A 16,113-nucleotide genomic window follows, 5' to 3' on the forward strand; every position below is an offset into this window, starting at 1 on the left:
TCAGTGCTCATATTCTTGTTCTGTAAGCTGTGGAACTTCAGTGATGTCAGGTTTAATAGGAATATACTGTACATGTTGTCTGCATGATTTGATGGCTTTACTTACAATGTTAGATGACAAAGTGGTTAGTGATGCTTCAAGTTTCCAGAATCATGGATTCAAATCTCAGTCCAGGCACTGCTTGCGTAGTTTACAGTATATATTGTCTCCATGTCGATATCAAGTTTTTGTCCAGGTGTTCCACTTTTCTTCTCACATGTCAAAAGATGTCTGTTATGTTAGTTGGTGACTAAATTGGTTTTCTTTTCCCAGTAAGTTTTTTTGTGAGTGTACCTAATGAGTATCCTGTACAGGTTAGGGTCCTGCCTTGCATTGAGTGCTGTTGGTGTAGGCACTGGCTGTTTGAGCTGAATAAGTGTGGTAAAAAAGGAGTGACTGAACGTACTGATGAAAACTGTTTTGTAGTATTTCAATAACACTGTCACCCATTAATGTCTTCGTTTCTTTCAGTGTCATTAATGAACCTGGTTAACCTTAAACAACTGGATCTGACATACAATGACACAGTGGAAGATGAAGGCTGGGACCACTTCTTTAAAAATGCAAACACTCTGAAGGACCTGACAGAGCTAGATATAAGCTTGCGGCCCTCCACAAGAAGGGACTGTACTCCATGGTTCTCAAGCCTAAAGACATTTCTGACTGGAACCTCTGCCCTGAGAGAACTGGGGCTGCACAGATGGCTGCTGTCTGGCCTTCAGACTGCCTCTCTGGAAACCTTCAGTAAAAGTCACAATATCAAGGTTCACTTTGACTTTAGTGAACCAGCGCAGAAAGAACAACATGCTCCTGTAGATGTTGCCTGAACAGCACATTCGTGGCTATGTAGACCAGGAGGAATCCTGCATGCTCTCCTTTTCTTTCATTAAAAATAAGCCTTCAAGCCTCATACTTCTGGAATAAGAAGATGGAGCACAAATGATTTTAGAGGTGAAGTGAAGGCAATAAGTAGCAAAGGTTGACATTCTGCCTAATGACTGCTTTTCTGTTAATGGCTAACAATTTGTTATCATTACGCTAAACAGTGGCTGATTGCAGACCATAAGATTTTATACCCTATTGTGTATATTTTAGATTTTGTTTTTGGTATAATGTGAAATTGTTGCCTCAAGACTGGCAATGATTAATAGATGGGAGCAGTTGGAAGGAGCTGGGTATCTTGTGAGAGTAGACTTTATGTTAAATTATACTCATGATGATTTTTTAGCCAAATCATTTTACAGTTTCTACAAGCACATTGCAACATTGAATTTCAAGTTAAGTCCAACATAATTTATTTATTTATATTCACGTAATGTGTATACACAGTATAATAATACAGTGTATCAAGATTTTAAGATCTCTGAGGTGCTGCTTTTTATTACACATCTTAGTAACTTATTTCATGCATCTTTAGTCAACAGTATGAATTGTATTCATAAACTATACCCAACTGTGTTCCCACATTCTTGATGAAGGACTTGTATTACACCTACAGCTGACATCAGCCTTATGCTTTCCCAGCAGCATCTTCAACACTTTTTTATGTTTGCTCTTAAACTGTTTACTTAGAATTGTTGAGTGCATTCTATAACTAAATCTCAGTCTCTTGACTTTGACCCTTCATACAGGGTTCTGGTAGCCTTTTTGATGACCACTGGATATTGACTGATGATACAGCAGAGTCCAGTGCTTAACGTCTAACCCTCTAGATCATTATAGTGAGATTCATGGCTAGAATGCCATTCTGCTAAGAAATTAATAAGGTGATTCAGCTGTATGAAAACCCCGCACTGCCCCTCTCTTTTGGTCTATTAAGATATTCTCATTTGGACAGTCTACATGGTGACATCTAAGCTTAAGTCACTCCCGATACTGTATGCTAAGAATGTTATTATTACCAGGTGACTATTCTGATCATTTTTACTGTTCAAATTTGTCATCACTACATTTTCTCCTAAATTTGTTTCATGTCTGAGTTATAGATGACACATTTTTTTAAGAACTTTAAGCCTGAGGGTTGTAGATATACCACTGCCAGACAGTGGTGGTTTTTATTGCTGTTAGTGTTTAATTCAGCTTATAATACTGGAAATTAGCCATTTTGCAATTCTGTGTGTTGTGTAAATGTCTAATCAAGATCCGAATGTTGACTTGTGCGAAATACTGTTAGGGTACACTCTGACAGCCCTATAATGAAGGAAAACATTTTTGGGTAATAAATGGATGGCATAACAAAGAAATTTTCATCATTAGAACATTTCTGAAGTTCACAATACATCCACATTTCAATAACTAAAATAGTTTATTAAGAAAACCTGACAGAAGCAGTTATTATATCAAAAACTTTCCAAACTTCTTTTCTTGTTTATTTCTTTTTCTTGCCACTTGCTGGTTTGCTTGCTGCTCCTTTCTTTCCTTTGGCTGGTGCACCTTTTTTTCCTTTGCCCTTGATGGCTGCCATTCTTTGCCCAAAGAGCTCCTTGAATGGGCCTAGGCCCCTTCTCACCATCAAGCCCCGCCACCATGCCTGAATCTGTAATAGCATTGCAGAAACAACTTGTTAGGCCAGTGACCAAGCTTCACATAAATTCATTTTACATGCTAAGGACAATGCACAAGAAATACAAGATCATGAAGAACATTGCTCTGGTTCATTTCAAAAGGACGTTTTGTGATGAATTTGCACCCTCTCCAACTAGCAATCTTGGCTTTATTCAGTTATCACATTAATGCACAATACTTGCCTCGTAATTTTTTTTTTGTATGTACAGTATATAACATTCATTGAGAATTTGGGGGGAAAAAGTGAAATGAAGGTACTTGATGGCCAGGTTTCAAAAAGGGTAAATCAATGGCAATATTTAAAAACTATAAGCCACTTGCCTACTATGTCAGGACAGCTAAATAAGGTGGCATGACTTCTTCAAGTCTTAATGACAAAGTACATATTGGTGAAGTCTGTATACCCATATTCAAACTAACCGCTGAGTGTGGCATGCAGAGTTTCAAGATAGCATTATGAATTTGTGCAGTGTCTAAATAAACTACTGTTTCAAATTACTTTACCAGAGGGACTTAAGATGGCATTGAGTGTGTTTGCGTATGCACACAACACTGGGATCAGGTGAATAACCCTGTTAAGACAAAAACCTCTGTTTACATGCACAAGTATGCTGCTAGAGTTCTTATTTGGCAAAATGCTCCAACATTAAACTGTGCAAAAAAGAGTTAAATGTCATCATGAATCCAAAAACAAGGGCGTAGACTGTGATCATTTTATTGTGTTTTGTAAATCCATTTAGTCCTTCATCCGCTGTGAATTGAATACTTTCCATCCCCTTTTTCGTTCCTCTACCTAAGCCACTAATGATTTGCATTACGAACTCTGGCAGCTCCCCAAACACCCAACATAAAGGCTTGGACACAAGTGTAAATGAATGAAAAAGTTTTATTGTGGGAAACTCTTCAGGTAAGTATTTCCCACCACAGCCAAGTACAATAAACACAGCAAGCACACAGAAATGCTTTTCTGTGTTGTCTCTCTCTTTGCCGCTGTCTCCACCCCTCCATGCAATCATTGGCTTCCTTCCTCCCGACTCTGTGGCAGCCCCTTTTATCCAATCCCTGTGAGTACGTCTGGTGGTATGAAGCTGCAACTCCAAAGCGCTTCTGAGTTAGGTTGGAGCCCTACGAAGTAGGGACGCCCAAATCCCAAAGCTCTCCCTGGCGGACCCCACGGGAGTCAACAGGGATGTCCTTTCAAACTGCAACACCTGGCATGTCTTGTGGGCACTCGTGCAGGGATTCCAGCCTGTGTTGGCTGCCATCTAGTGTCCATGGGGAGACAAAGCCTCATATAAGCTGTCTCCCCCTGCCCTTGCAGGTTGAGGGCATCCTGACCAGGCCAGACTCCCAGCCGTCCCCTACAATATATATAGCAGATTGCTGGATTAAAACTAAACTAATATTTTATAGGTTTCTGCTACTGGGCTGCATACAGCACGCTCTTCTTCTTGGTTGAGCAATTGAGCCCTATAAAATGTGCTTCTGGTCTTACACCCAGTGCTGCAGGGATAATAATAACTCAGGTATTTTTACCTCAAAAAATAACTATAGTGTTCGGTTGGTTATTATTTTAAAAAGCAATCAGATTACACAGCACATTTCATATGTTATCCACAACACTGCTACTTACAGTACATTGCACTGCTATACGTTCATCTCATCCACATAAATCTATCAATTTCTGAAATACTGAGACAGATTATTTCAACCAGAAGAAGGAATAATGCGGTTGCTTGAATATTTGCCTCAAGAAATTTATCTTGTGGACGCTTCTACCTGTGGCTGCTGAAAGTGTTTGCAAAGCTAATATACGCAGGTGAACAGAATGCAACAGACATGCACAGACTGCAAAATGCTAAATTGTAATGTGGCTAAGTGCTTACATGGCAAAATAACCAGGTTACTCATGGAGAAATCTGTGTGCATTAACGAGGTTTATCAGGGACCAAAAACTCAGTTTCTCTAACCGGAGTAAAGGTTTGCATGGCATTTTAGAAACCAGATTTGTGTGAATAACCGTTACCCAAGTACATGTGAGCACATTGAGTGACAGTTTTTCAGAAATAATTTGATCTAAAACTCAAGTGTCCACTCCTGTGAACTATACAGCTTATAAGCTGTCGCTTACGGTACCTTTGTGGCTTTGATCTGCCGCATCCTCTTGTCTTGAAGGTATTTGTGCAAGGCCACAATTCCCATCGTGCATATTTCCATCGGGGGATCTGAAAGTGGGTTACCCTCCAGCTGAAGTACTTCAAGGTTCTGCAGCTGGTCAAAATCATCGGGAAGTTGACTCAGCTGGTTGCCCTGAATGAAGAGCCTCTTTAAAGCTGTGTAATTCAAATGAGAAATGTTAAGTAAGAGAAAACCAGTAACAACTCTTCAGATGCATTGCAGCAGTTCTCATTCAGAATCCATCCACCTTTTTTTGTACCTTCTACACCAAGCCAGAAGACAACACCCAAGAAACTCCCATTTATAAGGTCAGGTTACAAGGGGATGTGGACTAAGCAGGGGCACAGAAACACAAACGTGATATCTGGCATGATTAAGCTAATGAAAAAGACACCTGAAATTCAAAGCTTTCATACTTTTCAATCCATGTCTTAAAGGAAATATTTAGTATTGCACCTGAAAAATCACTTTAAGGGGTTTAGAGGATGCTTAACACAAGTTTGACGTGATCTGCAGTGCTGGAGACTACAGGATTCTTTAGGTTCTTAGGACAATGAAGGACTCTTGAAGGATAGACAGTTTGCGTATGATTGAATGCTGCTCTTAATGTTGTGTTTTATTCTTCTGTACCAAGGCTTTCTGTATAAAAAGACAGAACTATATTTGTCCCTGGGGGGAATTTTGTTTTTTAACAGAAGCTCTTTAAATAAATAAATATAGATAGATAAGTAAGTAAATAAATAAATAAACAGACACTTTGGTCTGAACAAACACAGGAATTCAAAAGAAAAGAAAACTTAAAAGAAAACTTCTGACTTGGCAGTGCTAGTCCCAGTGAGGCATTTTGCAGACGTATTGCTATTGGTATAAAATAGTCCCAGTAGTTTTTCTTGACACACTTCTGCTGAATAATTTGTTAGCTGAAAGTCTTCAGTGTTAGTGTGTCAGAGTGTGGATGTGCAGCATTGTTCATATTGGCACTCAGATTTGTTTTAATTCTCTGTGACCTCCAGAGGGTCCAGGGTGTGCACTATAACTGAGCTTGCCCTTTTACTTATTGGTTATCTTAGTAGGTACTTAGTTCAGTTGTTTTACATTCAGTTTTTTATATAATGTCTATTGTCATACACGTGCAAGAAGGAAGAAGCTGTATGGACCAAGTGAGGGAAATTCCACACCAGGCCAGGGGGTGGTGGGGTGCAGTAAACATTCTTCTGTTACCTCTACAGACCAAAAAAACCTGTCTGACTCATCCCTAAAGACTTCACTTCTGGTTCTGGCGGCTAGAAGAACATCACGTCCGGTTCTGGCACCTAGAAGGAGGTCATTTCCAGTTCCCTAACATCACTTCCGATCTTGGCATTTAAAGCCACCATCTTAACCATTAATCATCGGTTCTTGTTTGAACTCCTTCAAAGACACTACTGTCTTACTTCCAAAACCCATTGCAGCCAGGGATAATATATGGGTGGCTGCCCCAAATCTTTTAAAGTGTGTCGAGTCTGATCCTTTCACACTATGTATTACTATTTTCTAATTAAGAGAGCATGCATTAAATCCCTGTCTTCCTGAGAAAAACCTGACTGGAACACTAGCAGACTTAACTTTCTTTTCCTATGGGGACCTAAAAAAAAACCTCCAAGAAAAATGTAATTAAGATAAACTACTAATAGATCTGGATGGCAGGGTGGTGCAGTGGCAGTGGCATAGCTAGAGTTTGTGTCGCTCAGGGCGGAGTGGTGCTTCAATTTGCTGCCCTCCAACATATCTGAATATGTTAATTTTCTATTTAAATAGAAAATTAAAATGACGCATAGAGAAAAATGAGGATAAATTTTGTATAGAGTTATTCATATATAGAGAAACAGCAATAATTTTTCACATAAAATTATTTATAAGCATCAACTAGACAAGAATATAGTATAGACGCACTGATAAGCCGTGTTCTAATTATTAGTTTAATATAATTACGCTGCGAAAACCAGAACCAGTGTAGTGTACAAGTGATAGGTGGGGATGTTTTCTGTGCAGAGCGAGAACGCATTCGGATTCATAACGAAACAAAATTATAAATTGTAAATTAGTTTTTTATCTTTCTAGAAATTATTAGCGGTGTAATGTTAATTTCTATTTTTGTTATTGCCTCATAAATTTTAACTGCTGTGTCTGATGCCGTCATAGAAAGACAGTCTGAAAATTAATTTTGAAGCATTGGTGGATAAAAATCAGAGAATTTTACTTTTTTCATTCATGAGTGATATTTTTCCGAACCCTGCTGCTTACACACGAAGCCAATAATGCCGCCCCCAAAAATGTTCCGCCCAAGGCGGACTGCCCCCTCCGTCCGCCACTGTGGATTTGAGTTCAAGATTAGTCTTTGTGTAGGTTTTCTCTGACCATTCTGTTTCCTTTCAATGTAAATTGTTGCAGTGTTCCAAAAGCCTTGTTGTGGACTAAGCAGGTCCAGAAAACGGATGGACGAATGAAAAGTGGTTCAATATGAGGGAGTCTGGGTGAAAGCATGACTGAGCCCTATGATGGAGAGGCATAACATCCAGGTTTGGTGGCTATTTTGCAGGTGACGTCACTAGGAATGAGTGGCATTAGATCTGTAGTTTGCAGATTAAAAAAAAATTCATTGGTTATGAAGTGAATAATGAACCCTTTCTATTCAACATTGAAAAATAACATATAGCATTTTTAATGAACTAGTTTTTATGAACTATAACAATTGATGAAGAGAGGCTATTTAACCCCAATAGATAAACCAAAACCTTTTTAGAGTTTAAAATCTGCAGCCTTCACCCATACACCACCATGTTCAGCTATTCAGATCACAGCTGCTGACAGTCATATTCTCATTCCAATTACACAGACGCCCTTGGGGGCCACTATACAGTGTTATTTTCTTCTGATCAGCCCCCTTTGAGTGTCAGTGAGAACTGAATTCATTTGTAGATGGGTTTATGTGCAGTCTTGGACTTTACCGTACATCTGCTGTCCATCACTCTCCTTGTGCCAGTGCAAAGACAACAAAGGAAACTTACTTTCAATTTAAACATGAACCAGTGAACATGCTGGTTCAATTTGATCTAAGTTACAGGGGTCTATTCTCAGGTTGGATTCAAAGAGGACCCCCATACCCCTTTTTCTGTATATACCACATTTTAATTTGTTTACTCGAGAAGTTTACTTACCTCAACAGTGACATTCATGTCTCCGGTGACTCTTCCTATGAAGTCAGTAGATGGATTCAGAGAGTGTGGGGGGGAGGGGGGGGGGGGGGGGGGGGGGGGGGGGGGGGGGGTCATGAGGTCGCTGGACAGGGGTGTGTGGCATTCCCTATATCTATGGAGAAAGATGAAGGTCCAAGTCTTTAGAGTCCTGGTGCTTCCTGTCTTGCTTTATGGTTGCAAGACATGGACGCTATCTGGTGACCTGAGACGAAGACTGGACTCCATTGGTACTGTGTCTCTTTGGAGAATCCTTGGGTACCACAGGTTTGACTTTGTCTACGCACAGTCTACGAACAGTGGAATGAACTTTTCAGTGAATGACAAATGTCCACAGCAATAGCAGCATGAAGTCCACAGAAATTGCAGCATGAACCATCTGTGGCTAAATGGCATTTACATTCATGAGCTGTGCTGCACACAGAGTGAGGTGTATAGTGCAAAAATAGCCTGCCAGACATGAGATTCAGGAGGGGTACAGTCTGTGAGGACCTGGGTGGGGGTTTTCAAAAAATACATTCACAACTTTCTGCCTGTTTGTCATTTTCTTTTTACCCTGCTCTCCCTTGCAGGCTTTATCTTCATCTTTGGAGTTGCCAACCAAGACCTCACTGAAAACATAAGGCTGCAGTAAGTGGATACCGAAATAAAGGGTGGTAAATGGCTGGCTTTCAATTTCTCCTGACTATTAGCAATGTTTCCTTAAGGACACCTGGGAAAAGGAGCTGCATGTCTGCGACTTGGAGAGACTACGCTTGTGGATTGACATCAGCAAGACAGGTAGGGCAGAGATGGATCCAGACACCTACACTCCATTAAGGTGATTAAGTTGTCTCACACACACACACACACACGCGCACACACACAACACTTATGAGTACCTTGTAAGTTACAGATGCCCTCAGATAGCTCCGTTAGTTGATTATTATGACAGTCGAGAATGTTCAGGTTGGCTAGAGTGCCAATGGCAGCAGGAAGAGCAGTCAAGCTGTTGTTTTCCACATAAAGTTCTTTCAGGCTCTGAAGAATAGAAAGATGGCTCATATCCTTAAAGCATACTTATTTCCAGTTAACTGCAAAAAATGCTCTCCTGTATCATTTACTTATGGCTCACTTTAATTCCAGCTTTCTGTTGTAGTCGTTACCACCATTGCCTTAAAGTCCCATGAACTGCTGCTTGTCTAGGTGTTGTTTGCACATTGTCCTTACCTGTGCATAGGTTTTTCACCAAGTACTCGACTTTCCTCCCTCTTCCCTTTAGCTTAACTGGCAACTCTTAATGGACTGGTGTGTCTAACTGTGGGTGTATGAGTGAGTACGCCTCTGGTGGAACTGACAACAGACCAGGGGCCTCATGCATAATACCGTGCATAGAATTCGCACTATAACATGATATAAGCACAAAAGCGGAAATGTGCTTACGCACAAAAAAATCCAGATGCATAAATCTGTGCGAACGCCAATTTCCACGTTCTTCAGCTCCATAAATCCTGGTCAGTGTGAAAACTAACGCACGTGCACACGCCTTCTGTCCCGCCCCAACTCCTCCCAAAATTATGCCTCTTTGAATATGCAAATCAATATAAATAGCCCTTAAGGTCAGCCTTCTGTGAAATGACAATGGCAAAAGCATGGGGGAAAACAGAAGAATTTCAGTGAATACCAAGTGGAGGCAAGGAAAAACATACTATTTGTTGGTTTAAACAGTGGTATTAACAACAAAAGGAAGTTGATTGAGTGACAAAGCTCAAGTTCACAAAGTCGCACAGTGCCCGAAATAAAAAAGAAGTTGTCAGATATAAAAGTCGCCGTGAAAAGGTGAGTCATAGCCCACCGTCTGAGTGTCACATGAAAGCTTATTAGGGTACAGCTAAAAAAAAAAGGCACACAGTGGGGAAAAAAGCACAAAATGTCAACTTTAATCTCTAAATTTCTACTTTAATCACGTAGTTTATTTTGTCATTAAAGTAGAACAACATAAACTTCATCCTAAATCGTTTAATTTACTAGTTTCTCAATCCCATCGGAACTAAAGTAGCATATTAAATGCTTTGTTTTGTATTTGATCTTCTATGTGCTCTATGTGTGTGAATCACAACATGCTTCCGGGCTTTCTCTTCTTCCGACAGGACACAGAATCCATTATATTCGTGATATTACAGCTCTCTGAATAATTAAAATACTGAGATGTATATGTGATATCATTTTCATTATGATAGGAGTTAAAGCATGTTATTAAACATGGGAACACGGTGGCGCAGTGATTGTTCATGTCTCACGCAAGAGGCTTGCTGTGCCATGCGCGACCTTCGATGAAATACTTTATTGCCTCATTACTGTCTCTTTCAAACGTACTAACCTCCAATTCCTGTCCTTACTTTTCTTTGTCCAAATATCCAGTTGCCACACAATCAGTTCTATAATAGACATTAAGCCATCTGTAAGCTTAGAGCGCCGATTTTTCAAAATTTTTAAGGAACATTGAGATATCTTTGTAGTACATGTTTAATTATTCTATCTATCTATCCTTCCAGTGTCGCGCCAGCCACAGCAAGAATACAGCGTGAGGCAGGAACAATCCGTGAACGGAGCGCCAGCGGCTCGCTAGTGCTGCAGCACCGTGTAGTTAAAGTTAAAGTTTTATCTGTATAATATAATAAACATATTATGCTACATTTCATCTTAAAAATGATATCGTCATCATATGTTAGATACGCGCTTTATAAAGCGGCTCAGGTTGTGCAATATTATAACTGTAATGCAAGTTTACAGTGAGGTAATTGTACTTATAAGTACAAACAGTTCCACAAGGAGCACTTAATGGACTGATTGAGTACGTTTATAGTTCTTGGGATGAAACTGTTTTTGAACCGCGAGGTCAGTACAGGAAAGGCTCTGAAGCGTTTGTCGGATATAGACAGCATGGCTGAGGCAGCGTGTGCTTGATGCTGTATACTGATAATTCTCTTTCCGATCAGCTGCTGTACAGCTGTGATTCACACTCAGATACAGTGATATAAATACTCCGAGTGGTGCAGTGAGAGTAATATGGAAAAAGATGATCCGATGTGGCAACACCTAACTGGAGCAGCTGAAAGAAGAAGAAGAAGAAGAAGGTGCAGTGAGAGTAACAACGCTAAAGCAGTTATGGTATTTGGAATAGTTTGACCATTCTGTGGACCCATTATATTGTTACAAGTTAATTACAATCAGATGCATTAAACTAATAAACAACATGCGGTTAGTTTCAGTGTATTTATAAAGCTGCGTCAGGGATGTGGATCTAAAAAAGAAAGGGTAACCACACAGGAACAGTAACACTGCTTTGACGCTGGGTGCCGCCAATCTGCAAAACTGAGCGGAGAACTTGCGTATGACAGGGTATGAGCTACCGTGGAAATGTGCGTGGCTTTACGCCAAGTTTAGGTTTTATACATCGCGATTTGAGCGTGGAAACGTTCTTACGCAACATTTTTGTGCATACACACTCTTTATACATGAGGCCACAGGACTTGTGCCTGCTTTGCACACGATATTGCAATGATAGACTCCCATCCTTCATGACCCTGTACTGAACTGAAAATGTTGATCAAGTCTAAACTTCTTGTTTGTTAGCGATAACTGGTCTTGGTTCTCCTCCTGAGTCTCTGTGTGACCAACGGACATCTCAGCATTAAGTATTTTTACTGAACCAGATACCATCTTTCCTTCTGGTAACTTCCAAAAGTGGACTGTGGTGTGTTGTCCTCTGTTTCACTATTTGCAACAGTGCCCTCTAGGGTCCACAGGGAATAAGGAGATATGGTATGGTGGCACAGTGGTTAGCACTGCTGCTTCACATCCTCAGGTGACTATATTCAAATGCCATACCAGTCACTGTCAGGGTCGAGCTTGATTGCTCTTCTTCTGTCTGCTTGAGTTTTTCTCTGTGGTGCAGCGATTTTCCCAACACATCCCAAAGACATGTAGTTTAGGTTGATTGCTGGGTGTAAACTGGGCCCATATAACTGACTAGAGGTGTGGGATGTTTCGTGCATTGTGCCCAGTGGTAACAGGATAGGCTTTATTAACCTGAACCAGTCCTTTTTTTTGCCATAACGCTGTTACAACATGAACTAATGACACTCTGGCTTGTGGCTTAACAATACTGAAATCTGAATAATGTAACAAGACTCTAAGGCATTAGAAACCTCTGTAGTTTTTTTGTAATGGCTGTTAAATGCTGGCCCATTTACTAGTTCACTCTAGGCAACTGCCTAGGGCAGTAAATTCAGTCTCAGAGTTTCCACTTCAGTTCAAATTCCCAAAACACTCCTGGTATCCAGGGAGTAATTTAGGTCACTCATGATAACCCCAAACAACAGAAACATTTTCATAGCTGTGATGTGGACTCCAGTGACTACAGCATTTACCCCTGTCATACTGGATGTTCTTCAGGTGACTAAAGCAGTATTATATTTTCTTTCCTTTTAAAATCATTTTTTCAAAGGTCAGCACATCTGTATTGGGTTTCCTTTCACGTTATTCTTTTAGCTCTGTACAGTTTAGCCTCTAGTTGTGTAATAATTTACAGACCACCGTCTGAAGCACTGTTACTGTTTCACCTAAATCAGTTCAGGGTCACAAGTAGCTAGGAGGTAGGAGCTATCTCCGGACAAGGTGTCAGTCTGTCTTCCAAAAACCAGGATAATGTATGGTCACCATTTAGCTCTAAACACACGTTTGGCATGTTAGAGGGAATTATGGAGCAGCACTGATCATTGCGCTAACCTTATTATACTTACTATTCCTAAAGAAATGTCTATCAGAAACCCTAAAAGTCCCACCTTTCATCACTTTCTAAAAGTATCGTTTTTATCAAGTATCAAGATACTGAGAGATTTTTGTTCTGTCTTCCTCAAACTAAAACATTGTCAGTTTCCTTATCGCAGTGTCTTTCTTTTTAAGCTTTAACTTTTTTAAAATGTCATGTTTGTTGCAAATGCTATGTAAGCAGGTGTCAGTCAGTTGTGTTTGTGTGACTCTAGTGCAGCTTACCATTCCCATTTTAAAAGACAAAGGGACATAGAGTCTGTTGTCACCCTTAAACTACAGAAATAAACATAACAAGTAACAAACCTGCAGCATAGAGATTGTGTCCGGCAGACGTGTAAGTTTCAGCCCCTCATCCTGCCCCAAGTAGAGCTTCTCCAGAGCAGGTAAGAAGCAGATCTCCTCTGGGAAAATTTCAAACCTGTTGCCGGTCAACCCCAGACTCTTCAGCTGGGTGAGCTGTTTAATGTCTGCAGGTAGCTGCAAGGCAAAGTAAAAGAGGAGTCAAAGGTTGATTCAGGATGTCCGTATCAGCTCTTAAACTCTTCCACATCATTCAAGGACACAAGATGGGAATACGAGTTGGGAATAAAAACATAGGACAATAATTTTTTTAAAATTATCAATCAATTAACTTTCATTTTATCTTGCATCATTTAATGATCTGCCTGTTAATAGGAGAGCTGTTTAAGACGAAGCATGCTCAAAAACAAACAAAAAAATGAAAGCAATAAAGATGTGCATAAAAAGCTTGATGGTGATGAGCAATAAATAGAGAGCTAATTTCATCTGTTATTGCAAAATTTTAATACTGTATGCATTCAGATCATCCTCCAAAATCTCATATTAAGTAAAGGGAACCTAAAGAGATGCTTTTTTTTAAATAAACCATTTTCATTCACTTAACAAAGTACACTTTGTGCACTTTGTGAAAACGTAATTGCCCCTTAGTTAAGTCAACACAAGAGAGATAAGAGTGGACAGTCAGAGCCATCTGACTGAACACAACTACAGTAGGTCTGGCTACAGAGTCAAACAAACTCACTTTTTTGACCCATACCATGAAAATCAAGTTGCCACCACAAAGATTCAACAAGCACATACTGCTGTGATCAAAGGATCAAAAGAATTTTCTAAAAAAGTAAAAAAAAAAATGCTGTTGATGTTAATTAGACTGGAATGGTCTACAAAGCCATTCGGAGCACTAGAAGGAGTGAGGAATGTTCCTCTAGAGCAGGGGTGTCAAACTCCGGTCCTGGAGGGCCACAGTTGCTGCAGGTTTTCATTCTAACCATCTTCTTAATTAGTGACCTGTTTTTGTTGCTGATTAACTTCTTTTGCCTTAAGTTTAATTGACCTCTGAATTATTTTGTTCCTTAAGCAGCAAAACAATAATGAGACACAAAACGAGCCACCCCATGACCAGCTCACCTGTGCCCATCACACAATATGTGGACATAAAGAAAGGTGAAGGTCTCAGTAAGGTTGATCTCTCAGGTCACCAAAACATTTTGAAGGTGTTCTTAGAAAAAAACAGAAAATGACCAGTTTTGGAAATGTCTGCTATAGCAGAATGAGAGCAGCAACAAGCCATAGAATTAAATAACGGGTTTAATTAACAGCAAGAACTCATTAAGAAACTGGTTGGAGTGAAATTGGTTGGAGTCTGAAGCCCCGATTTAACTGGTCATCTGTTGGCTCGTCTCACGTCTCATTTCAGTTTGGTTGTCATTTAATGAAGAAAAAAAATCAATTTAAAAGGACTATATCCTTAAAAACAGGGAAATTAAAATGAAAGGAAAAGAAATTAATTAGCAGTGAAAACTGGTCACTGATTAGGAAAAGGGTTAGAATGAAAACCTGCAGCCACTGCAGCCCTCCAGGCACGGAGTTCGACACCCCTGCTCTAATACAGGGGTCGCCAGCTCCAGTCCTGGAGGACCACCGTGGCTGCAGGTTTTCATTCTAATCCTTTTTTCAATGATTACCTGGTTTGTGCTGCTAATTAACTTTCAGTATTAATTAAATTGCTTTTTTAAGATTTGTTCCCCTGAATTGCTTCATTGTTCCTCTAAATTGCTTCATTTCATTCCTTAACTCTTTGAGGGCTGAATATTTTTTTCAAACAACTCAGTTTTCTGGAAAGCACACAAAGCAATGGTCTCACACATAAGTCAACATAAAACGTCAGTTGCTATGTGCTGTGGCTGCTGTTGGCACATGTTCAGCATCTCTGGCGGCAGTGGCTGCGTGGGGACACCTTGTTGGACAACAGGAATGCATGGTGGGCCAGCTGCCTGACTGTCTTCGCACAGCAGGTGGGTGGTGGAGATGGTTGCAGTGTGACACAATATGGTTTGTACCTCTTGTCATCATAAGTGGTGGTCCTCCCAGGCAAATGCTGCTGTAGGTGCATCAGCTACATGAAAGTATTCAACACCACGATCAGCTGGGGACTGATCGAGATGATGCTGGTACCTCACTTTCATTTTTGATATCCATCTCCAGATCACTTGCATCAAACTTAAAGTCTGACAGGCCAGAGTCCTATTCAACAAAATTACGTAAAACGTCCATGGAGTATTTTGCTTTGCACATTCGCTTTGGTCTCTTGCCAGATGTCGGTGCCATTTTTAGAGGTTGTATACTCTTCGCTACTCATGCACATGTAGGGAATCGAGATTCAATCAACAAAGCTATGTAACTTTCCTTCTAGCAAAGAGAGTCAAACTAAAACGTAAGGGTGAGTTTTGTTGCAGTTTATAGCTGATTACCGTCTACTTCTGAATTTTGACAAGAGTCAACATCAGCCCTGAAAGAGTTAAACGGCGCCCAAACAGAAATGAAATGCGAAGTGTTTTGGAATTAAAGCAGTTCTTCAAGAAAGAGTGGGGTAACATTTTTCTGTGGTGACGTGAATGACTGATTTTGAACAATAGGAAGTGTTTCATTGCAACCATTGCAGTTAAAGATGGCACAAGCAGCATTTTAGTGTAAGGGGAAAATTACTTTTGCACATAGTGCTGAATAACTTTATTAATTTAATAAATAATGTAAGTTAAAGAAGCATTTTTTATTTACTCAGCTGCACTTTAATATTAGATAATGGCTGAAACCATGAAAACATTCAGTCTCAAAAATGTTGCATTAATAGTGGAAATGAGAACACTGTAAGCGTATACTGTAGATTGATATGGGCGAGCTAATGATAGATAGGTAGATATATTGATATTCATTTGGATAAGGTGTTCAGATTGATGAAGGTAAAGCTCTTTGCTATTGCTCA

At 40.0% G+C, this 16,113-nt stretch overlaps 2 protein-coding genes across 3 annotated transcripts in view; one reads left to right on the forward strand and one right to left on the reverse strand.

Moving 5' to 3' along the window:
• lrrc31 (leucine rich repeat containing 31) overlaps positions 1 to 1,552 on the forward strand; it is a 28,013-nt gene extending 26,461 nt beyond the window's left edge. Inside the window, exon 11 of the mRNA XM_028794743.2 lies at positions 511 to 1,552. Within this exon, the coding sequence (XP_028650576.1) occupies positions 511 to 866 (356 nt within the window). The 3' untranslated portion in view covers positions 867 to 1,552. The remainder of the gene's footprint in view (positions 1 to 510) is intronic.
• A 794-nt stretch (positions 1,553 to 2,346) lies between these two features.
• The window catches only part of LOC114645456 (leucine-rich repeat and IQ domain-containing protein 4-like), a 31,459-nt gene continuing 17,692 nt past the window's right edge, over positions 2,347 to 16,113 (reverse strand). For both annotated transcript variants that reach the window (XM_051922885.1, XM_028793307.2), the window contains exons 3-6: positions 13,134 to 13,307; positions 8,897 to 9,035; positions 4,741 to 4,937; positions 2,347 to 2,575 (exon numbers count right to left, since the gene is read on the reverse strand). In XM_051922885.1, coding sequence (XP_051778845.1) covers positions 2,408 to 2,575; positions 4,741 to 4,937; positions 8,897 to 9,035; positions 13,134 to 13,307 — 678 coding nt within the window. In that variant the 3' untranslated portion in view covers positions 2,347 to 2,407. The remainder of the gene's footprint in view (positions 2,576 to 4,740; positions 4,938 to 8,896; positions 9,036 to 13,133; positions 13,308 to 16,113) is intronic.

Source organism: Erpetoichthys calabaricus, chromosome 2, assembly GCF_900747795.2.
Source record: "Erpetoichthys calabaricus chromosome 2, fErpCal1.3, whole genome shotgun sequence".
NCBI lineage: Eukaryota > Metazoa > Chordata > Cladistia > Polypteriformes > Polypteridae > Erpetoichthys > Erpetoichthys calabaricus.